At 38.6% G+C, this 27,714-nt stretch overlaps 1 protein-coding gene across 8 annotated transcripts in view; it reads right to left on the bottom strand.

Annotated features, from left to right (window-relative positions):
• The window catches only part of TAPT1 (transmembrane anterior posterior transformation 1), a 97,345-nt gene that overhangs the window by 52,543 nt on the left and 17,088 nt on the right, over nucleotides 1–27,714 (bottom strand). Inside the window, exons 1-5 of one of the 8 annotated variants that reach the window (XM_073342456.2) lie at nucleotides 27,653–27,671; nucleotides 25,998–26,100; nucleotides 24,591–24,721; nucleotides 10,667–10,785; nucleotides 3,999–4,022 (exon numbers count right to left, since the gene is read on the bottom strand). In XM_073342456.2, coding sequence (XP_073198557.1) covers nucleotides 3,999–4,022; nucleotides 10,667–10,785; nucleotides 24,591–24,617 — 170 coding nt within the window. In that variant the 5' untranslated portion in view covers nucleotides 24,618–24,721; nucleotides 25,998–26,100; nucleotides 27,653–27,671. Of the gene's footprint in view, nucleotides 1–3,998; nucleotides 4,023–4,870; nucleotides 4,939–10,666; nucleotides 10,786–24,590; nucleotides 24,722–25,997; nucleotides 26,101–27,109; nucleotides 27,627–27,652; nucleotides 27,704–27,714 lie in introns of those variants that run through there. The other 7 variants (XM_073342452.2, XM_073342448.2, XM_073342453.2 and 4 more) reach the window with 7 other exon arrangements.

The following is a 27,714-nucleotide window of genomic DNA, read 5'->3' as shown; positions in this document are numbered from 1 at the left end:
TTCCATTGCAGCAGATTACTTTACTTATTTGCAGTACTATTGTAAACCACATTGGTCCCAGGACATGTGAAACACAAAGTAGGTGAGGTAGCATCTTTCACAGTTGGTCCAGTGAAAGATAATACCCCTCACCTATCTTGTCTCTGATTACTTTACTTAACAGAAGTAGGCAAATTCTACATTCTCCTTGGACTGACAAAATCAGAAGCCCACCTACTCTCTGCAGTGTTTTACACACACTCCACACAATTGTTTATTGATTCCAACTGATTATTTACATATTTATTTAGAATCTTGAATTATAGACAATCTAAAAAAACCCCATGATTCCTTTCAGTGAAGAAAAGAACAATTTGTTTTCTCCATAATCCACTGCACAGAAGTTTCAATTTACTTTACTATTGTTTATGAGGATAATCTTGGGGCATTCACTAGCTCACTCTCCATAGAACATCCATAGATGTTGGTACAGACCAAAGAACTCAATCTCTCTCAGGGCTCTAGCCAGGCAGTGAAGCTGTAAGTGAGGCTACCCTCTTACGACACACAAGAGGCCAACCTTCAATTGGGTTTTTTGTCCTACCAAGCTATATTGTTCATCACTGTGTTATGGTACTTAAAAGAATATAGTGGAGATGTACAGAGGCAATATATCAAAGGCTAGGAAGGGTTATTGTGATGTTAATGTCACATCAATTAAATAGATCTTTCCAGTTGTCAAGAATGTAAAAAAGGTTATTTTAACCTCAAATTTATTTTGCTTTAAATATGAACTAATGGGGAAAAATTATCTACTTTTAAAAATTATTATATTTCTGACATAAGAAAAGCCAGTTTAAGACCTACATGAGTAGCTGCTGCCAGCCCCTTAAACATCCCTGACTATTGCAATATAATGCAAAACTATAGAAAAAGAACAATGTTTGACCAATGAAAAGGAACAAATAGGGGGAAATTTCTTTGCTTCAGAAGACTTTTTTTTAAATTCCATTTTTGAAACAATCATAAATCAATGACTTAACCATGTGCAAGTTTTATACCCATGCTATTCTAAACAAATGTCTTACGTGCATCTCAAACAGTAGGAAGGAGTTCTGTCTCCATCTATTGTTTGGGAGAAACAAAGCCCAAGTGTCTAAACTTGTGCAAAAGATCAGAAACACACAAATATCATTATGAAGAAAAAAATTACAAATGCTCACATTTCAGGAGTATTTCAACTGCAGAGAATATTTGTTTTTACAGTATTTGTATTGTACATTATTCTAGGAGAAGAAAAATAGTTTCAGGCTCATACTGCATTGCCATCTGTCCTTGCCAAACCCTTCTTTGTTCTAACAGCTGTACCATTGAAGTTATTTAACAATTGGTAGAGCATGAGTAAAATGAACCACAATAAAACCCTGGTTTACTGGTATCCAGAATAACTAAGTCAATTAAATGTATAAAGCTGATGAGAGTTTGGCATCCAAAACCTGTAATCTGGCTAGTGCATTTTTAGCTATCTTTATCCCACATATAAAGGATTCCATAATATAATGATATAATAAACTTATTCACAATTTTACTCAGTGCTGCCAATTTTTTGAAGAGAAGCCAGGCTACTGATTTTTACCAAATTTATCCCAAGGAGAAGCAGTGATAGCATTTCTTCTATGGGCCCACCACAAAAAACAAAAGCCAAACTAAAAACAAAAAGGCAACAAAGACACCTAAGAACAAACATGAGGGGTTTTTATTGTTGTGGTTTAAGCATCAGCTCACAAGAGACAGCAAATTTCTTATGTACGGTTTGTTTGTAAGTAAAGGGCCATCTGGATAAAATATCCTTGGCCTAGCTGCTCTTACACAGCAGAAGTGGCAACTGATTGCAAAACAAAAAGAACAGAAGCACAAAAATTATCCATCTTCTCTCTCTAATTCTAATATCACGTTATATTTACCTTGTATTGTGTTAAATTGCAACATCTAGGTACTTTTCTAAATTTTTTAGATTATAAATTCAAAATGTATGACTATACAAAAAGATAACACACACACAGGCAGCCACATTTGATCCAGTCAAACTGTCCATCTAGTCCAACATCTTGTTGTCTCAAATACTGATTAATGCTTCAGAGGATAAATCCTCATGATGGAAAAATATTCAGGAATATGCCCAAAAGAGACGTTTCTTTCCAATACTAGGCAGTAAATGATTGGTTTTTATTCCAGAAAATTTATTACCTTTTTAAAATTCTTAACTAATTTAAGTGTAATAGATTCAAAAAAGATTACATTTATATAAGACTAAGTCTATCTTTTGGTTCAATATTCTTTGGCAGCGAGTTCTGAACTATGCAACAACTGATTATCAATTTTAAAATTTGTTGCCTTTTAATGCCATTACTGTTTATAATTTTATCACGCTGTTGCGTATGTGAAAGAGCGTAAAAAGTAGCACCCAATTTATTCTCTGTTCAGCCTACCAGCTGATCCCCTGCCAAATTTTGAATTACTGTTCCAAAGTTCTGAGGCACTAGAGCCATTCCAAAAGACTCAGACTCTTTTTAATAAATACTAGCAAAACTATTTATTTTTCACTAGCCCTGTTATTGAACTGTTTTTGCTCAAACTTTCAGAAACAAAACAATCTGAGGCAGACACTAAGCATGGAATATTTCAACCTAAGCAGTTAAAAATTGACAAAGTTATAAGCAATTGAAGACAGGCTGTTATAATGGGAAGTGTTAGACAACCTTGTTATTGTTATTCCTGCTGTCCTCACATCACAGCTGCTGTAGGTAAGGCTGCTAGTATGCAGCAACCACAGTCTTTCATGCTAATCAATAAATGTCTTGTTGTTTACTTGTACTCCCTGTCTGTTGATATTCAACTGCTGTCTCTTGTTCTATACTTAGATGCTAAGCCCCTTGGGGCAGGGACTGACTTTTTGTTCTGTGTTTGTATAGCACCTAGCAAAACAGAGTTCATAGCGCTATTGTAATACAAATAAATACACAGTAATACACACTACAGATTATACAAAAATGTAAGATAGTTATGATTGAAATCCTTTAAAAACATATCAAGTTATTAATGAACACATTATTAATACTATCTTAGATTGAGCCAGATTTTGTTATAAAAATTAATTTACTTAATTATATAGAGTACTTATTGCATTTCACTGAACTTACATAATGCAACAGGCTAGTTAGTTGTACTGTCTGGTTTATGCACTAAAAACACTTCAAGTTTCAGTTGCAAAACTAAGTGAATTTTTCAGTCCAAACAAAAATCTTTTCATTTGAATTTTAAAAAAATATTCATTACAACTTTTCCATTAAATATTAAGCATTGTACGTTTAAAAATAAATCACTTCTAAATTTTGAGCCTCACTGTATTGACCACATCTCTCTTTAAAGTCAAAGAACATTCGATTTAAACACAACTATTGCTAATAGATTTAAATCGGTTTTCGTTTCTCCTTTTTTATAACTATTACTGATATTTACATGAAAACTGAATTGTTAAACTTTTAGCTATATATTTATATATTTATATTTTTCCTCAACTGAAGTCTTAATCCTTCACTTGCAGCATCATAATTATATTATTGAATTAGAGGATTATGACTTTAAATGAGGCATAAACAGGAACGAGCAGGCTACTGCTTAAAAAACAATGCTTTTATTTTTCATAAAAATATCTTTACTAATTAAAATGTCAGGGAAAACAAAACCAAAATGAGTTTGCGATAAGCATGCCTGCATATAGACTGAAATCAGTGTCAGTTTTTGCTTTGGACAAGGTGTGTGTGTGTCTGCATGTGCGCGTGCAGTTCTCCTCAACTGGTTTCTAATATTAAGGTATTGCTCATACACCTCCATTTGAAATATAGGACAATATGGGGCTAAGTTTGTCAATATTAAATGGCACTTCACTTTTCAAACACCACAAAAACTACATGCAAACACAGCACGAGACCATGCTAAGAACATAACATAAAACCAACCTGACTCTTAGGCCCTGATGAGAGCTGTCACAGAATAAATGCAAAATAAGACTTCATGTGAGAACAATAAAAAAAATTCACTTAATTTCCTTTTAAAATAACAAGCAGCAATAATATTAAAAGTCAGCAAATGAAGAACTTAGCACAATTTTAAGTGTCTATTTTATTTTGCAAATATATCTATAACTTTCTTTCTGAAAAACAAAACAATTAGCTCAGTTTTTTACACCTGGTGAAATGCAGATATATTTTCAGAAATCCAGAGACTGAAGTTGGTCTTGTGGTCACCCAGAGATACAAAGTAATTTCACTCAGTTAACTGGGTTACAGTTTTTACAAATCTCCTGTCGTTTTAATTTAAAAATTTGCTTAAAAAATGAAGTACAAGCAAAAAACATAAGTATGATGGTGCAGAGATGCATTTGGAATACAATGTATTTACTATACAAAGTAAAAACAGACTATGTACTATGCTAGATAATTAATGAAAACAGAGCAGGGGCTATGATGTTAAGAATTTTTATACGTTGGCTGAAGTGGTACACACACTACCTACACAATTTTTAAAACCAACTGATTTTTAATATCAAACCATATTTCCATAGCCAAAAAAAGTCACATAAGACTATTATGCGAGTCTTATGTGACTTATACAAGTCTATTTCTAATAGCAAGGGTTAGCCTTTATGCTTTCCTATAAAGAGCCATATGTCCGTGAGCAACGTATAATAAGTGCCAGACTTTTTACCCAGGAAAGTTAATTAATAATCTACCTATGTTGTCCATTTATATATTGTGATCAGTCAGTCTACTGACTACAAGTAGATGTGAATTTTGCTGATAGCATAAAAGGAAAATCAGGATTTACTCACCATGGTGAAGTTCCCTGTGACACCACATTCCATCCTATAAAGGAAGTGAAAGTGCTCTTCCCTTCAGTCTGATTTACAAGAGAGAAAGAAAGAGAGAAGGTTGTAATGTCGCTACACTACGTAGTTATGGAAAGGAAAGATGGACGTCTGCCCTGACACTGATAAGCTTTTCTAACGTAGCATACACAGAATGCACATGGAGGGTTTTGGATTTTTGTTTAGAAGGAATAAATTAGAATATATCCTGATGGAAGAAGACACACATTTGCCTTCTCAGTGATTTCATCAGACAGTGAAGAATCTATGCGAGTACAAGGGCTGGAACTAGTTCTTAGCACAAAAAACACCTTCCCAAAAACAAAACAAAAAGCTGGGGACTAAGTCGGTATGTAATGGAAACTCCAATTTACTTTTTTAAAAAGGTCTGACAATATGACAAAGAAACAAGATCCATAGAGGAAAAGTATGTTTGGTTTTTCTAGACTGTTCTCTCTGCTATAGTTCTTTCTTTGAAGTAAAGCAGTAACATTTGTTTATTTCCTACTGAAAGGACTGAAGCCCAAAATGGATAATGGGGAATTTTATAGTTATAGCCACTACAATTAGGCCTAGAAGGGAGCTAAATTAATTATAATTGGACCTAGTTCTACTTATTCCTTTTAGGAAGAAATGAGCAGAGCAATAACATACCCTGTATACCAAGTATATTTAAAAGATAGATCTGTTGAATTCCACATCACAGAACAAGTTTGAACATTTTAGGGAAACACTCCAAGGATTTAATACTTAGATACTGACATTTCTTCCCATATGAGAAAATTTATAATCTAGTTCAGTATTTTCTAGAATGCTGCTTTAAAAAAAAAAGTCTGAGATTATAGAAAAACCTCACTTTCAGGAAAGAACAAAGATGTAATTTAACCTAGTCTTTATTCATTCTATGGCTTAATTATAGAATTATAGGATCCTCTTTAGTCCTAATATCTAAGAAACTGTCTTGGATAATGTGCAATTTTAAGACTTCATCCTATGACTCTCTGTACCAATATTATTATGAACAAAGATCTTCCTATCATTTCTTCATGGGCCTTTAGCTATGCTAGGCTGAAAATAAATGATCAATATCCTTATAAAATTCTACAAGCAAAAGATTAAGATGCTTAGGAAATCTGTTGTCTGAACTAATCAGATCTGGCTCAATTGTCAAGGAAACATCTCGTACTTTTCTCAGAAGTACAGTTTAAGAATCCACTCTTGAGAAGTATCTTAAGAGATTTATTCCAACAAATTTTTGGAAATCCTTTACATTAGAATTGGTGTTCCAGCACAGCATGATTGAGTGGCTGAAGAATATCTTGGTTAGTATCCAGAATTTAGTTAACAGTAAGAATAGCAAAAAAAGATTTACTGAATTTAGGAGAATTTTATCTTCCTTGGAGGAAGACATCAGTCACTGGAATTATCTGAGTTAAGAGTTTTGTAAGATTGCCTTACTAATTCTACTTAACTTCCTAAACTATCTGTCAAATCTTTAGAGACACCCACTCTATGTTTGGAATACAGACCTAAGGAAATTAGGCCTGCCAAACTACAAAAATACACACTATCACTCAGTCCCAAGGGAAACAGCACCAAAGTCCTGCCAGTTTTGCTGAGCAAGAATGACAGGCAGTTTACACTTAGTGACAGACTCTTGAATTGCTCCAACTACGAATATACTGTAGATAAGCTCTAGCTTCAGTAATTTTGAGCATCTGTGAAGATATAGCTATCTATGTTAAAATTAATGTTGTTCTAACAAATATAATGAACCAGAATTTGCACAACAGATTTAAAGCTAGACCAAAGAAAGTGACCTAGAATAACTTAGTGGTCAAATTGTTGAAGAGCTTATATTCTCTAACCTGTAAAGTAGGTATGTCAAAACCTGACAATGCTCAAGTAGAATGGCGACAGGAAATTTATCCCAGATATGGGAATCTCCTTGTTCAACGTTTCAGCTAATTTGTTTCATGGGGATATTAAAATATACACATATGTTTCTTATGTACAGTTCCCTCTTTGCACTTAAGCACCATACATGTTACCACGAATACAGATTAGCCTGACATAAAAGGAAAAGCTTTAAGTTTTTCCAAGAAAAAAGGAAGGGAAATACAATCCCTATTTTATAAAGAACAGTAAAGTTACAAGGAAATAGAATAAATGAAGAGCAAAAGGAGAAGGGAGACTGAACACTGATCAACTTCCCTAATGAGATCTAGAGAAAAAAGTCCAAGTGAAGGGAGGAGCACTTTTATTTACTATACAGAATGGAATATGATGTTACAGGTTACAGCTATAAGGAAGAACTAGTCAAATCTTTCCAACCAAAGGGCAGAACACCTACTTGAACTGTGTGAGGAAGAGAAAGTTAATCAGCGATTTGCTTTGTCAATAACTTCAGTAATTATAGATATGCTTTACCTACTGACATGGTATTTAGCTATACATAAGTGTATACTGATAATTTTGGGAATCAAAGCCCAAATTTTATTTTTTGCTATACCAAATCAAATCAGTGGTTATTAAATAACAAAAGTAAAATTGAGAACTCAGAATGCCTAGGAACAGCATCATCATGTCATGCTAAACAAAATTACAGTGTATTGTAAACATGAATTAAGTGTGAACATTATATGAAGTCATCACATTTAAAACATCCATGAATTAGACAATGTATGATAATCTACTCTAATGAAGAGTCTACCTCGCTAAATGTATTTGCAAAGGTGTGTTTCGAGTGAAGTTGTTTTGAAAAGTGATTGAACAAAACTGAACGTACTCACTGAAAAGATCTGCTCCTTAGGTTTACTGAAAATCATAGCTGTTGATATTACCAATGAAAGGTTTTTACTACTACTTACTTCTTTTAGCCCTGTATAGCCAAAATAGTAGAATGAGTTGGATTTTGGCTCAAACATTAAAAAAAAGTTCAACTAGTGGACCAAATTGTTAAATTACTGGCTCTTGGCCACACCTGTAAAACCTGACTGAAGACAATGGGGTTGCCAAGGTACATCTAAAAAACAATGTTTAGTCTATATATATTTATTACAGATTATTATGCACAGTAGAAGAGGCTTCTTTTCCTGATCCCAGACTAGCTCTGCAAGGCTGGCATCAAGGAAAAGAAAACATTTTACTTGTAAACTGTGTAAAAAGAAAGGAAGTAATCGAGAGAATAAATCCCCACAATGCCATTTTTAAATGACAGTTTTAGAGTTGAACTGTATTTTAATATTTTGGTGATTACGTCTCCTCTTGTAAGACTCTGTATGGATGTTGTTTAATTGGTGATGAAGAAACAAGTTAAAATTGATGAACTGTAGTACTGTGCTATACTACAGATGTACATGGTAAGAAAATCTTTGTTTTGCATTATGAAAAACTCCCAGATTAATCTCATGAAACAGCAAGATAAAATACACTGAAGGCTGCCATCTAGTGTCCATTTTTAATAGTTTTAAACACTAACCAAATTTGCGCACACAAATTTCACAACACAAAACAGGAAGACACTTTAAAAGCTATGAAAGGTTTCAGAGTAACAGCCGTGTTAGTCTGTATTCGCAAAAAGAAAAGGAGTACTTGTGGCACCTTAGAGACTAACCAATTTATTTGAGCATGAGCTTTCGTGAGCTACAGCTCACTTCATCGGATGCATGCCGTGGAAACTGCAGCAGACTTTATATATACACAGAGAATATGAAACAATACCTCCTCCCACCCCACTGTCCTGCTGGTAATAGCTTATCTAAAGTGATCATCAGGTTGGGCCATTTCCAGCACAAATCCAGGTTTTCTCACCCTCCACCCCCTCACACACAAATTCACTCTCCTGCTGGTGATAGCCCATCCAAAGTGACAACTCTTTACACAATGTGCATGATAATCAAGTTGGGCCATTTCCTGCACAAATCCAGGTTCTCTCACCCCCTCACCCCCCTCCCAAAAACCACACACACACACAAACTCACTATCCTGCTGGTAATACCTCATCCAAAGTGACCATTCTCCCTACAAAGCTATTACCAGCAGGACAGTGAGGTGGGAGGAGGTATTGTTTCATATTCTTTGTGTATATATAAAGTCTGCTGCAGTTTCCACGGTATGCATCCGATGAAGTGAGCTGTAGCTCACGAAAGCTCATGCTCAAATAAATTGGTTAGTCTCTAAGGTGCCACAAGTACTCCTTTTCTTTTTAAAAGCTATGGTGGTCTTTTTCATGTAATCACACTAGCTTTCCCTCTGTTAAAAAGATATATTCTAAAATAAAACATTTCAAACCCACAAAACATTGTCTATATAATACAAATGCAAGCTGACTTTTTATTATTAGGACAACGTAGTGCTTATGAAAGTGCAGACGGCAGCCACACAATATTCTATTAATTCAAATAAATATTACTGCATAGGCACCAGTACTGCAATCTCTCAAGTGTAATACACTCAAGGGTTTGCATAACGTCTAAATGGAGATACCCTCTTTTCAGGATTAAACTAAATTTAATCTATGCATCTATTCAGGGTTGGCGGGGGGAGCAGAATGGGTGACAACTGTACCAGGGCCCCGAGATCAGGGGGCACCCCAAAACGGCAATAACTTCTGTGTAAACAAAGTGAAAAAGGAGAGGGAGGGGCCCTAATAAGCATGATATATCAAGTCCTCACTTTTCTCTGGACAGGCCTGCATCCATTCAATCTTTGTTCTCTCAGCCCTGGCGGGGAGGGGGGATTCTATCAGCTGGTAATAACTTTTATGCATTAACAATCAGAACTATTGATCTAGGAGTGAAAGTCTCTATACTCATTACCAATCCCCCAAATCAGTCAGGTTCCCTAAATAATTTTAGTAAAGCAGTGGCTCTCAACCTTTCTAGACTACTGTACGACTTTCAGAAGTCTAATTTGCCTTGCATACCCCCAAGTTACACCTAACTTAAAAAAGACTTGCTTACAAAAATCAGACAAAAATACAAAAGTATCACAGCACAATATTACTGAAAAATTGTTTACTTTCTCATTTTTACCATATAATCAAAAAATAAATCAAATGGAATATAAATACTGTACTTATATTTCAGTGTAAAGTATATAGAGCAAGACAGAAACAAGCGTCTGGATGAAATTTTAGTTTGTAATGACTTGGCTAGTGCTTTTTATGTAGCCTGTTGTAAAACTATGCCAATCTCTAGATGAGTTGATGTACCCCCTGGAAGATCTCTACATAGCCCCAGGGGTATGCGTACCCTTGGTTGTTGAAGTAAGGTGCCCTCTCCACCCAGCATTTACTTCCTTATTGAAGCAAAATCATGCTTTTTATATAAGAAAAGGGTTACCTTTGATTTCACAGCAAAATAATTTTCTCCTAAGTGTTTATTTCAACACAAAGCCACAATGCGTCAAGGTGCCCATCAACAACCACTGAATTAAAAGTGCTATTTAATTCAACACTTAAAAAATATGTAGCTATTTAATTCAACCCTTTAAAAAAACATGTCTGCATGATGTTATGGGCAACATGTGGGCCAACCAAAGGGGTGAGTTAGTGATGAGTGTTAAGACTAATTTGACTTTTTTTCCTGTTTTGGTAGGTTTAAGTGAGACCTTCTATTCACAACACTGGAATCCATTATCAATATGAGTCTGAGCCCAAAGGGCCATAAAATTAAATAAGCTAATTACAAAAAGTTAACCATGTAGTTAAAATATTTAAAGATGGTAATATTTTTTTTAAACAAAACAAAAACTTACCGTAAGCCATAGCAAGGCAGAGTGATGAACTGGAACAATGCCAGAAAAACTCGCAAAGGAAGCAGGGTGAACACATAGAGAAAAGCATCCAGGCACAAAAAGATTCCAAAAAACATCAACTAGATTATAAAAACAAAGACAAACATGTCATTCCTTTTACACAACTGTCTATATTGTAATAATGTCACATATAAGACCTCAGTCAGTCAACAAAAATATAAAATAGTAAACTCCCAGTTATGCACAATACTTCCATTTATTAGCCAGTGAACTGTAGGACGCAACATGTGGTAAACTTGGAAATCTGTTCAGCAAATATTCTGCTCCATGAGGTCCAAATAGCAGAAGCTTTGCAGGCTTCCGCAGCTCACCGGTCTCAATTTTTATTCAACAGGTGAACTGCCCTTGGATGAAACTGCAGATCACTAGCTCTGACTTCTACTTAGGTTACACAGTTGAAGTTTCAGAGTAACAGCCGTGTTAGTCTGTATTCGCAAAAAGAAAAGGAATACTTGTGGCACCTTAGAGACTAACCAATTTATTTGAGCATAAGCTTTCGTGAGCTACACCTCACTTCATCGGATGAATACTGTGGAAAGTGTAGAAGATCTTTTTATACACACAAAGCATGAAAATATACCTCCCCCCACCCCACTCTCCTCCTGGTAATAGCTTATCTGAAGCGATCACTCTCCTTACAATGTGTATGATTTGTAGGTTTTAAAATACAAAGGATGGCTACTTTACAGATGTTCTTTTTAATGTGTTTGTCTTTCACAAATATCTATTTCCCATCATGACTAGATAAAACTAGACAAAAGATCAGTGTTTAAAATATTGTTCTACCATATCAGGCCAGGGCTAATGTTAATTTTCTTTGAGGGGTATCACCCACTTTTCTTGTCCAATCTTATGGGAGAGAACTTATTTAGGAAGTTAATCTTTTAAATTAAAGGTAACAAAAACTTTAAACTGGGGGAAGTTAGCACACAAGATACTTAAGGCTGGAAACAGTTTTTTTTTTCTTCTTCTTACAGCCAAGTTCACAGGTACTCTGTGGTAACTAAGCAAATGTAGATTCTGTAAGTAAGGCAGCCTGGAAATTCTGTGACTAACTCAGGTAAACTTTAGTTTTTGTATGGAAAATATCAATATAATCCCATATCCAATGTAGAAACAACAATGACCACTGAAAGTAACAAGTATGATCAATTTACTCTATTATTCCAGAGCCATGTGAACAGAGATTGAGAAGAATCACCTGGCTGCTGAATGGAGAAACTACAAGCAATAGCAGAGACAAGCAATGGAAAGAGGAGCCAAAAACTGTGGCTAACGAAGGCGGAGAATTGCAGATACACCCTTATCATTCAGCAGTCAAGAGGTTCTGGGGTGGTAAGGAGAGAGACAGACAACTCCTATGCCTTTCAGGAGCCAGTGGGGGCTAAGTAGTATCTTCAGACATCTATTAACCAGAGACCATATGAAATATGCAGTCCCAGAGAAAGGTCAAACAACAGCATACTGGTTGGAATCCCAAACATCTTTCTGTGTCTCAACAGATGAGGTTAGGGGTGGCTTCTCAGCCAGGGACTGTTCCTGGGCAGTGGCACACTACCCAATCCCCGAAAGTGTTTGTATTATTCTTGGAATGAGTCTAGTAAATTATATATATCCTCTGGATACTATATCACTGGTAATTGCTCCAAAGCCCTATGTGAGAGCAGATGTGGGTGCTTGCATGTGTGTAGAGGCTGGGAAAATGTGTGTGGGAGAGATTGGGATAAAGTACAGTACTGCAAGAGAGAAAGGAGGAAATAGTCACTGAAGGCAATTTAGGAAAAAGATACACTGTATAATGTACAACAAGCAATACTTTTTTTCCTTTACATTTCAGGATGTGTAGCAGCACATGCATTTTCACATTGGCTAGTAAGCATCAGGCTATTTTTTTAAGCTCTGCTTAGAAAGAACTGCACCTTCCCAGGTAAGCTTTAACCCTTTACTAAATTAAATACACACCAACATGAAAATTAAAATTACACTTGAATGTTGCTAAGTAACAAAACCCCGTAGTTGATTTTTTTATTCATTGAAACTAAATACCTCTAACACAAATTATTTTCAGAAAGAGCAAGAGTATCACAAGCATTAAGCTTCAAAAAATTATCCCGGATAGAATCTGTATACAATCAAATTCTGTTACACAGGTACGACATAACACAAACTTCCAGAGAGGGATTGGGAGAACAGGGCCATTGTGATTTCTCCCCCACCCCCACGGAAAATACCCACTGGAAAATTAAAAACAAACATATCAAGGTTTTATTAAATGAAACAAATTTATACTCTGCAACTCATTTTGTAAGCCCATTTATGCTTCAAATAGATACATAATCCAAAATGAAAAGTTTACAATTCTATACGTTACACAAGATAACATAACTGAGTCTCCAATCTCCCAGCTAGTTAGGCCCACAGCTTTTGTATCTGCTCTTAGATCTCAATATACTTACCAGCTTTATAAATTTATTTTCAAAAGCCAGCTTACTACAATTTTTTCAAATCAAACCACGAGTGTGCTAAGAACATGCTCACTAGATGCTGAACTGACTGGACAAAAGCATAAGGTCTTGGAGTGGGGAGTGGAGGAAAAAACAAAACAAACCCTGACAACATTCTGAATTCAATTGTCTTGATTTGACTTACACAATTTTCCAGCAGTTTAATGCTGACAATCTCCTTCACAAAGGTAGATTTGGAGTAGAAATCTGAATATTCAAATTAATTTGCTGGAAGAAGTAACTCAGGAATATAATCCAGCACCCTCCTTGTCCTATTCTAGGCACAATATATGTCCTTTGTATTCAGAACCACTTTTATTTACTACAGTATGGAACTGTGCCATAACTTCTGAGTAATTTTTCAATTTTAGCCATATGTGGTTCCAGTTCTTTGCTGCTAATCAGATCAAGCCAGATTTCCATCTTGGTTGAAAGAGTAGTTAGCCCGTGTGATCTCTTAAACCTGTCAATTGTTTTTGTATGTTCAGTGAACCTCTGTAGCATGTTGTATAAAAGACATTTTATGGTTTAAAAAGAGTACTGTCCCTGCTAGTGTAAATTCCAACTGTTGGATGCAAAGTAGAGACAATGTGCCTAAGGAGGTCCAAATGTCCCAAGGAAATTAGGACAGCAACTCTTTTTTCAACCAGCCACAATGATGATTACAGAAGAATTTCTCAATTTCCAGTGTGCTTTTGCTCTCAAATGGATTACTTCTTTCTCACAATAAAATTTAAATAAGGTGCTGAATACCAATAAGTTGATGATTGCCCTGAGTAGTTCTCATCCCTTTCCATTTTATTTCCCTTGCCTGAGCAAACAGCAGACTTTTTAGATCATGCTGATCTCTGTATTCTTTAAGGGCATCTTCAGTAACCTCAACATAACGTTCTGCAGTTTTGTTCTCAGGCATAGAATCAACAGAATTATCTCGGAACACATTTTTCCCTGCATGGGTGCTTGTAGCCATGATTTCTATTTCGTGTGTTCCCCAATCTAATAATATAAGTGATTATTCTTTAAAATTTTCCTTCATTATCTTGTGTGGAACATGTAGCAGTGGACTTGCAATTTTAAGTCTGTCTGAAGAAATATATCCAGGGTTACGTGCGTCAGTCATTGCTGTAAATTGTTTATTTTGTGCTATATTTCTTAAAGTTTCTTAAAGTGCAAAGGCGGCAGTAGCTTTCTTATCAAGTTCTTATCAAAACCTTTCAATTGTTTTTATGGTATAATTAGGGCCCTACCAAATTCAGGGTTCATTTTGGTCAATTTCACAGTAATAGGATTTTAAAAATTGTAAATTTCACGATTTCAGCTATTACAACCTGAAATTTCATGGTATTGTAATTGTAGGGGTCCTGACCCAAAAAGGAGGTGTGTGGGGAAGGGGGGCGGGGGAGGGAGAGACTATCGACCTTCAAGATCACCATCATTTTCTATAGTTTCGGAGTTATCTGCCAATGATAGCGTTTCAATCACATCATGTATGTCACATAGCCACAGTATATCACCTGTAGCAAAAAGAAAAAAAATCTCCATCATCCAGAAACAACCATAGATAAGTTTGTGATAAGAAGCAGATTAGAAAAAGAGGTAGTTGATGGAAAAACTGCCCAGTTTGTTTATGCAACAAACACTCCATTCCGTATGATTGAGAACCCACACTTCATTAACATGGTTCAGTCATTAACACCAGGATACAGTCCACCCAACAGAGCAGATGTTTCAGGCAAACTGCTGGATAAAGTGTATGAAAGAAATTGAGCAGTGTGCAAAAAGTCTAGAGGGTAAAATTGTTAACCTGATTCTTGATGGGTGGAGCAATGTCCACAATGATCCTGTTGTATATGCTTGTGTGACAACAGAAGAAGGGAATGTCTTCCTTACAGAAACAATCAGGAAATGCACACACAGCAGAATACTTACGAAAAGTAGCAGTAAAAGCTATAACAAACTGTGAAAAAGAATTCAAATGTCTAGCACACAGCTTGGTCACAGACAATGCTGCAAACATATCCAAGATGAGAAGAAATTATTTAGAAGAGAGCCCCAACCTAACAACATCCAGTTGCAGTGCTCATTTGATGCACCTCCTAGCCAAAGACTTCAGTGTTCCAGAAATAAAGGCTAATGTTGAAATTGCAAAATATTTCTGTAACAACCCCTTTGCAGCAGTTGCTCTGAAAAAAGTGGGAGGAACCAAGCTAACTCACCCACAAGACACGTGATGGAACTCCGTAGTGGACTGTTTTGAGCACTATGTCAAGAACTGGCCTGATCTCATGACAGTTTGTGAACAAAATCGTGAAAAAATAGATGGCACTGTCACAGCCAAAGTTCTCAACATTCAGCTAAGAGAAATGTTGAACACATGCAGAGTACCCTGAAGCCTATTTCTGTAGCCTTGAACAAAATGCAGGGAAATAGCTGTTTTACTGCTGATGCTGTTGAAATTTGGAAGGAACTGAGTGAGATCTTTAAAAGAGAAATTTGCAATGACAGTTAAATTACAAGCATTAAAAAAAACGAATGGGACAAGCACTTTCTCAATACTTGGTACCAGGATCAAACCTTAACTGCTGAAGAGGAGGAGTTGGCTAAGACATGGACATCCAGCAATCATCCCTCCATAACGCCAAACATAATAAACTTCAGAGCTAAGGGTGAACCATTCAAGAAATATATGTTTGCTGATGATGTTTTAAAGAAAGTCACACTAGTGAACTGGTGGAAGTCACTTAAGCACTTGGATTCAGAGACTGTTGAAGTGATAATCTCACTTTTAACAGTAATAGCTTCTTCTGCCGGTGTAGAAAGAATATTTTCTTCCTTTGGACTAATTCATTCCAAATTGAGAAATCGTTTGGGACCTGAAAAAGCAGGAAAGCTCGTTTTTCTTTTCCAGATTATGAACAAACAGGAAAATGAAGTTGAAGACGACTGAGTTAGCTGCAGAAGCCAATATTTTAAGTTTCTCATGTTGACCTGGCTGACCTAGTCTATTTAATTTTAGTTTGGTTTTTTTTTTAAATATTTCATTTAACTATTTTAACAAAAACAACCCGGATTTTAAAAAACTTGAATGTTTAACTAATTTCATGTGCTTTTTTTGTGAAAATATTATATGTTTGCTGTTGAAGAAAAAAATCCAGAATACATAATATTGTTGTTTTAGTTAAATAAAATAATTTAAACGTCTGTCTGGTGACGTTCTCCTTCTAATACATGGCAAGAAAATCCTCCAAATATTAATGATTAACCTGTTGAATTGGAGATAATTCATCTCCCAATGACTTCATAAATATCTGCTTCAATTCCCTTTGGTAAATGAAATAACCAATCATTCATTTTCTGATATAGCTGTAAAACTAATCTGAAATTTTTTTTTAAAAAAAATCACTTTAAAAATGTATAGCGTGCACCTTCTAAAAACGAAACCTACATCTATCTCTGAGTTGTGAAGAATATGTATTACGGTTATAACAACCAACAAAAATAAACTTTTATGTAGAAATCCATGATTAAATCGAGTCTTCCCGACTAGTGATTTAAATCAAATCCATTTTGCTAAATTTCCACACACCCACCCCCGTCCATAAAGGTATGTATTTTTAAAATTAGTTTTAGTTGTTAGTGTACATTATGATTTTTTTCAAGACTTTCGAAAGTTAACTATTTGCTAAAATAAAATTTTAAAAGAAAATATAGGGGGAAATGGCAAGCATGAATGGTTTACAGCAAATTTTGAAGACATATTATTGGTCCGAGAACATTCCGATATTTAGTTTCCCTCTCAATGATAAAGAGGGGGAAGAGAATTGTCCCTTTCTCCTCACCCCTTTAAGAATAAGCGGGGGGGGGGGGGGGGAACACGTTCAGGTAATTCATAAAAATCCACTCTCTGCCTTCCCCTAAATTTAAGTTGGTCATTTCTGTCTCTCAATTTTTGTGTCATCTACTTCCTGTGTTGGTATTGTCTTCTTTCCATCAGTCTCTCTCCCTATTTTCTGTCTGAATTCTTTCTAATGCTTTTTTTTTGGGGGGGGGGGCACACAGGCATCTTTTGGGATAGTCCTTCACTTCTCCCCATTTTCATATATAGTAAGTAGCTCCATTTAGAAGGGACAATTCATTTTTTTTGCAAATTGCTTGCTAGTTTCCTTGGTCAGTGGTATTTCAATAAAATTGAGAGGTGAATCCATATTTCTCCCCAAATGTATCTATTTTTAAGCTTTCAAATGTTGGCAAGTATTTTCTTCCATCCCACAGACAACTGCATTGCAGCTACTCCCTTTCCAACTAAGCTCTGGAGACTGCTCCCTTCAGAACCAGTTTCTTCGGATGCTCAAAGATACTTCCTCTTCTCTGCAGACTTCGTCATGGTCTACACTAGAAAATTAGGTCAACATAACTACATTGCTCCACATTCTTCTGTTGACCCAGCTACCTCTAGGGTAGGTGGATTATCTACATCACTGTAGTGTTTTAAGTGTAGACATGTGTTACTTCTATAGCCTCGCAAGCCCCACAGCCTGAGGAACAAAGGACAAAGTCTGGTCACAGCTGAGGTAACACTAATTTTAGCCAATCCACCCAGTCTTCACCCCCGCCCCCTTCTCCAGTTCCCAACAATTTGGGTCATCTTAAAATGCTCCCTGGACTAGCACATGTTCATTCCTATGTTAATGAACAAGGTGTTCATGAAAAGATGCCAGTAGGAGCTGAAAAAACCCAGTCATGATTGTGTGATCCTTTGCAGATTCATTGCTGACTACTTCAGCACCATTGTGAAAGAGCAGAAACAGCTGGTAAGGCACAAGGAGAAGGGGGATTTCTCACCACTCCTTTGCTCATGGAACCAGGACTTTGGAGGCACATGACTGCACGGTCCACTCAAGGCATAACCCATTAATGAGAGTAAGGCTTATCCCAATACCTTCTAACTTCTTGTCCTGCCTCCCTCTCATTCCCTCTCTCTTACTGACGGACAAGTTAGAACTGTAGTCACTGTTAAACAGGGAAAGTTCTAGGGAATGATGAGTCATAAAGGAGTCCAGAAGAGCAGGCAGTTTCTCAAGAAGAATATTAAAGGCACAACTGCAAACTATTCTGATGCGAAGGAAAGATAAGAATAATAAGAGGCCAACATGGCTCCGTAAGTAGCTCTTTAATGACCTGAAAATCAAAAAGGACTCCTATAAATAGTGGGAAAATGGACAAATTGCTCAGGAGTATGAAAAATTAGCACAAGCACTTAGGGACAAAATCAGAAAAGCTACGGCACAAAATGAGTTACACCCACCAAGGGACATTAAAGGCAATAACAAAATGTTTAATACACTAAAAGCAAGAGAAAGACAAAGTAAAGTATAGGTCCTTTACTTGGCAGGGAAGATGATCTAACAACTGATTACATCAAGAAGGGTGAGATGTTTAGTGCCTGTTTTCCTTCAGTCTCCGCTAAAAAGGTTATGGCGACCAGATACTCAACATAGTTAATATAAACAACAGGGAAGAAGGAACAAATGCCAAAATAGGGAAAGAACGGGTTAAAGAATATTTAGATAAGTTAGATGTATTCACGTTGGCAAGGCCTGATGAAATTCATCCCAGGGTACTTAAGGAACTAGCTGAAGCGATCTCAGAACTGTTAGCAATTATCTTCAAGAATTCCTGGAGGATGGGTGAAGTTCCAGAGGACAAGAGATGGGCAAACATAGTACCTATCTTTAAAAAGAGGAACAAAGAAGAACAAGGGAATTATGGGCCAATCAGCCTAACATTGATATCTGGAAAGATACTGGAACAAATTATTAAACAATAAATTTGTAAGCACCTAGAGGATAATAGGGTTATACAGAATAGCCAGCATGGATTTGTCACGTCAAGAAAAAAATAGTGCCAAACCAACTGCTGGTTTCAGCTGGGTGTAGAGCATGTATAAGGGTTACCCCCACCCCAGCACGAGTATAAATAGCAGCGTATAGGACAAGACACGGCTTACGCGAGAAAAGTCAAGAGACAGAAGGGTGTGGGTATATACCTGAGTACATACCCTACACAGCTCTTTACTTGCCCAAGACGTGCCTTCCTGTCTATCCTGCTAGTTTTAGCAATGCAGTTGGCGGATGTGACTGCAGAGCCATTGGCCATTATCTTTGAAAACTCATGGCGATCGGGGGAAGTCCCGGACGACTGGAAAAAGGCTAATGTAGTGCCCATCTTTAAAAAAGGGAAGGAGGAGGATCCTGGGAACTACAGGCCAGTCAGCCTCACCTCAGTCCCTGGAAAAATCATGGAGCAGGTCCTCAAGGAATCAATTCTGAAGCACTTAGAGGAAAGTGATCAGGAATAGTCAGCATGGATTCACCAAGGGCAATTCATGCCTGACTACTCTAATTGCCTTCTATGAGGAGATAATTGGCTCTGTGCATGGAGGGAAAGCGGTGGACGTGTTGTTCTTTGACTTTAGCAAAGCTTTTGACACGGTCTCCCACAGTATTCTTGCCAGCAAGTTAAAGAAGTATGGGCTGGATGAATGGACTATAAGGTGGATAGGAAGTTGGCTAGATTGTCGGGCTCAACGGGTAGTGATCCATGGCTCCATGTATAGTTGGCAGCCGGTATCAAGTGGAGTGCCCCAAGGTCGGTTCTCAGGCTGGTTTTGTTCAATATCTTCATAAATGATCTGGAGGATGGTGTGGATTGCACCCTCAGCAAGTTTGCAGATGACACTGAACTGGGAGGAGAAGTAGATACGCTGGAGGGTAAGGATAGGATACAGAGGAACCTAGACAAATTAGAGGATTGGGCCAAAAGAAATCTGATGAGGTTCAACAAGGACAAGTGCAGAGTCCTGCACTTAGGACAGAAGAACCCCATGCACTGCTACAGACTAGGGACCGAATGGCTAGGCAGCAGTTCTGCAGAAAAAGACTTAGGGGTTACAGTGGACGAGAAGCTGGATATGAGTCAACAGTGTGCCCTTGTTGCCAAGAAGGCCAATGGCATTTTGGGATGCATCGGTAGGGGCATTGCCAACAGATCGAGGGACGTGATCGTTCCCCTCTATTCGACATTGGTGAGGCCTCATCTGGAGTACTGTGTCCAGTTTTGGGCCCCACACTACAAGAAGGATGTGGAAAAATTGGAAAACGTCCAGCGGAGGGCAACAAAAATGATTAGGGGACTGGAACACATGACTTATGAGGAGAGGCTGAGGGAACTGGGATTGTTTAGTCTGCGGAAGAGAAGAATGAGGGGGGATTTGATAACTGCTTTCAACTACCTGAGAGGATGGATCTAGACTGTTCTCAGTGGTAGCTGATGACAGAACAAGGAGTAATGGTCTCAAGTTGCAGTGGGGGAGGTTTAGGTTGGGTATTAGGAAAAACTTTTTCACTAGGAGGGTGGTGAAACACTGGAATGCGTTACCTAGGGAGGTGGTGGAATCTCCTTCCTTAGATATTTTTAAGGTCAGGCTTGACAAAGCCCTGGCTGGGATGATTTAATTGGGGATTGGTCCTGCTTTGAGCAGGGGGTTGGACTAGATGACCTCCTGAGGTCCCTTCCAACCCTGATATTCTGTGATTCTATGAATGTTCTGCTGCCTACGGGCTGCTGGAGCCTTTCCTGCCACTCCAGCAGCTCTCCACTGCTGGAGCTATTCCCCCACCTCAGGGAAGGACTTCAGCAGCAGAAAAAGCCTCCGTCAGCTCCCCATTACTGGAGCTTTTCCCCCTAGCCAAAGACTCAGCTACTGGGGAAACGCTCAGGAAGCTCTTTCCCCTCTGTCTCAACCAGAGCCTTTCCTCATTGCAGTGCTCCAGTAGTGAGGGGTTGCTGAAGGCTTTCCCCACTGCCTCCCTAAATCAGAGCCCTTCACTGACGTGAGTAGCCACAGCCACACCTGGCAATGTGGACGCAACTTGCTCTTCACTTCAGCATGTAGCTACACGTCCCCTACAGGACATCGCCAGTGATAGCGTAGACACAGCCTAAGAGATTGCAAAAGCTACACAAAAGGAGTAGATGTGAAAAAACAACCAGCAGGGGGGTGTCCTACTTATCAATGACAATGGATTGTTTGATTATATCTTGGGGTACAAACAGACACCCACGGTCTTTCACTAAGGAGGCAAACTGACATCATGACTTGTCTCATGAATGGAAGATCACAGCCAAGCCTGGCTGTAAAATGTTGGATGGACTTTGGGTGATCATTGGTCTGTAAGAAATGAAAATACCTAATTAAGTAAATCTAGGTTCCAGAATGCATGTTATAATTTTATTTTATACATAGCCATTTGTTTCCAATACTTCTACTGGCTACCACTTGAATCTCTATATTTTGCTAAATAAGCTTTTACTTGTTTTTATTACAAATGTATCTAAGAAAAGTGTGTTAAATGGAAAAGTGATCTGAGGTGTAACTGGTAAGCTGGGGTGTATTGTTCTTTGCAAGCAGTGAATCTGTGAATACAAGTGTCCACTGGAACAGGGGCTGCACACTCCAGAGAGATTCTCAGAGAAGGCTCGGGGATTGAAGTGTGCCTACTGCAGTGATCCCCAAACTTTTCACATCATGCCCCCCCTTACCTCTGTTTATGCCCCCACCCAGAGAGCCACGGGTGGGAGCTGGGCCACAGCTCTGGGGGTGCGGGGAGGAGAATACGCGGATAGAAATAAGGAGGTTGAGGCTGGGACCTGGTCTGAGGCTGGGAGTGGGGCCTGGAACAGAGCCGAGGCTGGGGCCAGGGCCAGGAGTAGGCCACTTTTGAGGGCTGAGGCTCAGGCTGTAGCTGGGTATGGAACTGCGGCAGGCCGGGCGCCAGGGGCCGAAGCTGGAGCCACAGCTGCAGGCAGGAGCAGAGCCATGGCTGGACCGGAGCAGAGCGGGGGGAAAAGCGGGGCTGGGTGGTGCTCCCTCCACAGACTCTATGGAGGCTGACCCAGGCCCTGCCACACCCCCACAAATGTTCCTCCTACTGGCCTACTGCTAACAAGTAGATTGGCAGCAGGGCCTGTGCAGGCCTAGCATTGAGTGCTTGTGTTGTCCGTGGAGTTGGGGAGCTGACCACCAGCAAGCAAACCTCTCCCTAGGCTTCAAAGCTAAAGCTACAACTTCAAAACGCCACCTACAAAGCTATTTTTAGAGGGCTAGCACAAGCCCTGTCAAAAGCAAGTCTGTTGTCACAGACAGTGTAGATATATGCAGTGCTTTCTCTTTTTTCCTGATCAAACTTTAATCCCTCCTCACCCCCCTCTGGCTGTTGGAAGGGAACAGTATTCTCTCCCCCAGTCACTTTCCTGATGTGAGTTGTTTATGTCTTCACTGTTGACTGTATGAATAATATCTGGCAATGTCTCTAAATGTAATTATGTTCATGTACAATTCAAGCTTATGACCTAAGTCAAAAGTGAAATGGAACTACACACTGTTCCAGCATCACAGGAATCCCAGGAGAGAAAAGCCAGCTGCTAAGAGACATCACAGTTTAACGTAGACTTGGAGAGAAATAGATAGCTTTCCTCTCCATATATGATATAGCTTTGCTTAAGGCAAATGATCACAGAAATACAGTGGGAAATGGGGAGATCAGCATTAAAAGGTGCTGAAGCCATTAGTTCAAAAACATCACTTTATTAAGTAGCTAAAAAAGGAAACAGTAAGGGAATAAGGGAGACTAGTATGGTTAAACAGTTAGGCAGTTTACACACTTATGGTCATACTTTTGCATGTTTGGGTTTCTTTTAAGTTTAACCTTAGCACTGTATTTCTTGGCTTTTTAAGGTTGTTGCTAACCAATATTCTAAGGACTTTTAAGTTACTGATATGTAACTTAAGTTACTGATATGTAATCTGAATTTTAGTTTCATCTTCTAGGTGATCTGCAAAGAACTTTCGAAAAACTGGAATTCTGCCCTTTTTTTATGATATATAAAAGATTTTTAAAAATTATGTCAAGTCTGCTATGCCCTGTTTTTTCTAGAGGATATCCAGGTGATCTCAGGAATATTTATTGTAAACTCCAACAAGTTAGATGAAGAGATTTGACTGCTGAATCTTTAACAAAAGTTCATCTACTTAAATATTTGTCAGCCACTGGTAGTAAATAGGGGTCAAGAGAAATATGAAAACAGAATTTTGAACAGTTGGACAAAAAAAGTATTTCCCTTCAACTGCTCAATTTTCATTCTTGTGATGTCATTATTCCACTCTAGCAGATCTTGGGAGACGCACAAGAAGAAAAAGAATGTCCCTCAATCTCTTCTGCTTCTCCTTTCTACCTGTGAAAGGTGCTCAGGAGCGAACAGTCATAAGGAAGTGGAGAAAGCAGGAACCCAGCAAAGCAGGGAGACATACCCTCCTTTTTCCTACACTCTGGGCAGGAGATTTGGAGAGTAAACAACCTCTTCCCTTAGTTGTCACCTGCTTCCCAACTTGGTGTCTGGGGCTGCATGCAAGCCATTGTTACCTCAGCAGGTTCTGATCTTGCTATTTAAAAAACTATTTTTTTAAAATGTGGGTCTTATAAACTAAAATTTGATCCTATGCAGCAGATGCTAACTAGATGACTTCAGTGAATTAAATTTTTTACCTTACCCTTGGGGGGAGGGGGGGGATGAGGGGGGTGGTTACAGAGTGACAAAACAATTTGAAGACTTTCTGAACACACCATTATGTCAGATCAGGAATCCTTTCCCCTAATTTATTTTAAATTTGGCCCAAAATTTTTTTTCCTAGGCCCCAGACTATCAATTGTGAAGATCATATTCTTTTCTATTTAGATTCTGGGAAAGGAATGGGGAGGGACGGGGGGACGACACCTCATGAAAATTCAACTGCATTGTTATTAATGGAGTAACAGCCATAGTGACACACTTTTAAAGAGCTGGTATCATTTTCACCCCAATATGCTTTTAGATTAGGAAGGGCTTTAAAAAAAAAAAAAAAACACTGGTGTTTTACTGTAAAAGCAGAAGTGAATTTTGAGATCAAATGCATTTTCTCCAATCCCTGCTTTTACTTTCTGACTGCAAGTAGCAGGTGAATTTTGTTTTATTTGTTGATGCTCAGGACTTGCAATTAGATTAGTTCAACTGCCTTCTATCTTCTGCTAATGATATCGGCATGTGACCACCACCCACACACTGCAAGTTGGAATCAGAGTGAGGAGGAGCAGCAGCAAGTTTGATCTCAAAATAATAAATTAACTACCATCACAATTGGTGTTTGTAAACAAAGCTCTTAATTTAAAAATATGTTTTGAAGAATTAAATGATTCTAAATACCTTAACATGACAGCTATGGTTTGAATAGGTAAACCAAAATAAACATCTTAAGAATACTTCACCTTTTCCAATTCTCTTGGTATTCGCATACATGTGTATACTCTCTCTCGCCGTTCTGTGTATTTTGCTTCATTATGTTCAAGGAAGTAACCTCTTGTTAGTTCAGCACTGATGAACCTCAGCAATGAAAGGTCTGCACAGAGGAAAACAGATAAAAACCAAGTAAAACCTGTACAGAGGACATATCATACATTAACTTAACTCTAAAAATGACAAGCCCAATTATGCGTCCTTTTTTCAAGCCCCCCGCAAATATTTCTTGACCTGTAAAGCCTCCTACAACCTTTAACTCAGGGTAGGTCTACACGGGGAGCTCTCTGTCAGTATACTCCAGCAAAGCACTCCTAGTGTGGATACAGTTTATTCAGGCAACTCTGTTTTTAGCTGTATGGCTTATTCCAGCCCCCCGAGTAAAATAAGCTATACTTGCAAAAGTGCAGTTTTGTTGGTATAACTGCATCTACACTACGTACTTTTACCAGCACAGCTAGGTCAGTGAGAGATCACACCTCATCACACCCTTGACAGGCACAGCTATGCTTGCAAACACTTGTAGTGTAGACCTGGCCTTAGTCTTTAAGAAATTTCTAAAATAAGTTTAGTGTTATTGAAAGCTTTCAAATATTTAATATTTTCCTTCTCAGAGACACTGACAGTGTGTTCTTCATACTTTATTAAAATCTTGGCTGATACCCATATTAAAATGTTCATAAATACATGACCAACTAATTCAATGCACAAAAATCATCATCACAAATCAGACACACTTGTGACCATTTGAAGAAACCTAGACCTCTCAATGGCACATAGATCTGATATGGCAATGATAAGAGTTTTTTTTTTTTAAATGTGTTACAAACATTCACAGTAACTTCCATTTTGATGGCATGGAGTAGTACTCAACACTTTTTGGAAGTGTTTCCTCTTCTGATGATGTGAATTCATAGATTCCAAGTCCAGATGGGACCATGATGATCATCAACCCAGACTTCCTGAATAACACAGGGCATAAAACTTCCCTAAAGACTTAGACTGGTCTACATTACAAAGTTAGGCTGAACTAAGATGCCTTGCATCAACCTATTTGTGCATGTCTACACTCCAATTTGTCTTTGGCCAACATAAGTGCTCTATTGCAGTGACACACTACAATCACTTCCCTGAATGGCATACAGACAATTGAAATTGACACAGTGCGAGCGTATACACTGCATGACCTGTGTCAATCCTAACAGTCCTCCAGCAGTCGTCCCACAATACCCCATTCCCTGCAGCAGTGACCACTCTAGTCACAATTTATACTCCACTGCCAGGGGTTACAGAGACCAGAAGCCACCACCCCCTTTAAAATTCCCTGCATGTTTTTGAAGTGACTTTTCCTAATTGCCCACATTGGCAAGCATACCTACCAGCTTGCCATTGTTGTGTGCAACTGCCCAAACAACCATGCCAGCTCCACGCGCTAGAAGTTCTCCTGCCTGGACTAGACAGGAAGTATTGGATCTCCTGGGCCTGTGGGGACAAGAGACTGTGCAACAACAGCTAAGGACCAGCCGTACAAGCATAGACATCTAAGATCATATTGTATGAGGGATGCAGGCAAAAGGGTATGACAGGGATCAGCAGCACTGCCATATGAAAGTGAAGGGACTTTGCCAGGGAGCGCAAGGATAGATCTGGTGCTACACCGCAGACCTGCAGCTTCTACAAGGAACTGTATGTCATATTTGGCAGAGACCCTACCAGCACCCCAAAGACCATTATGGATACCTCGGAAGAGCTTGAGACTGAGACCACTTCCATGAACAATGAGGAGGAGGAAGATGCAGCAGAGGACTCCAGCCATGCCATGAGCCAGGACCTGTTTGAGACTCTGCCACAGTATACCCAGTCCCATCAGGTGAGCATGGATGAGCATGCATTTTCCTTACAAAGTTTAAATTTAAAGATGTTGCCAGTTATCAAGAGAAAGGTACAGACTTTTCATTGTTTTATTCATAAAAGAAGAGGCAGAGATTCAACAAGCAGAGGTAGAGTGGGCATCTGTTTTTCATTCCCCTGTTGGATTGTAGGGAGTGCGGGCTGGAGATGAGAAGGAAGCCTGTGCAGGATTCCGATTAAGTGTCCAGGTATGTCCTTTTTAGCCTCCTGAGAGATCTTGGGGAAAGTTTTATGGAGGTACTCTGCAATCCTCTCCTGAAATTTTCCAGGGACAGTTGCTTTATTTCCTCTATCATGGTAGGACACTTTCCCATGCTGCTCTGTGATAAGTTAGGCTATCACCATTGCAGTAAATGGGCTAGTGGCATATGGGCCCAAGCGGTTTCAGGACACCAGTAGCAGCTGTGTTCTCTGTGCCACTGTGACCCTCAGGAGTGAGATATCAGCTAAAATCACCACTACCTACAGAAAACAGTGCTAATATTCAGTACCATTACCCTACGCTCATATGCATGGAATAGGGACTGAAATTTTATAGTTTCATGCAACAGAAAATTCTCCGATGGTGGGCCATACCCACCATGGCTGGGACTGGAGAGTGGTAATGTACTGAGGTGGTCCAAAGCTGAAACATCAATAAGCATTTGCTAGCTGAAGTATTTATAGGAATATGGAAAGGGAGTTTTGAAACTAATCTCTCTCTTTTTTTTCTGACTCTAAATCCAATGGTACGTCTTCTTTATCAGCAGCTTCTGGTGTGGCAGCCTTAAGGGTGCCCCTCCATGCCTGCAGAACACCTGACCCTGATGTGGAGAGAGAAGAGGATTAAAGAGGATACGGTCTGTGGGATCCTGCAAGCTAGTGCCACAAACAAAGGGCCTGGAGGCCCAATATGACCAACAGCATGGAGAAAGACCGAGAAGACTGGTGAAAGGCTCAGCATTCCAGAAGGAAATGCAACAGGAAATAATGTGTCTTCTCAAGCAACAAACTGTAGATCCTGGTTGACCTACAGGTCCAAAAATCCCAGACTTCCCACCCATTGCAAATCTTTGAGATCTCCATGCTTACTGCTCCCTATACCCTACAACATACTACATTGTATCACAGGTCGCATCCTTACCCTACCACTCCACGCCAGGGGACAGCAAGGAAAACCACAGCTTCACCTACCCTGACATGGAA

Source organism: Lepidochelys kempii, chromosome 4 (genome assembly GCF_965140285.1).
Source record: "Lepidochelys kempii isolate rLepKem1 chromosome 4, rLepKem1.hap1, whole genome shotgun sequence".
NCBI classification, from domain to species: Eukaryota; Metazoa; Chordata; order Testudines; family Cheloniidae; genus Lepidochelys; species Lepidochelys kempii.
The sequence above is the reverse complement of the archived record's forward strand: the minus strand, read 5'-3'. Positions and strand labels throughout refer to the sequence as shown.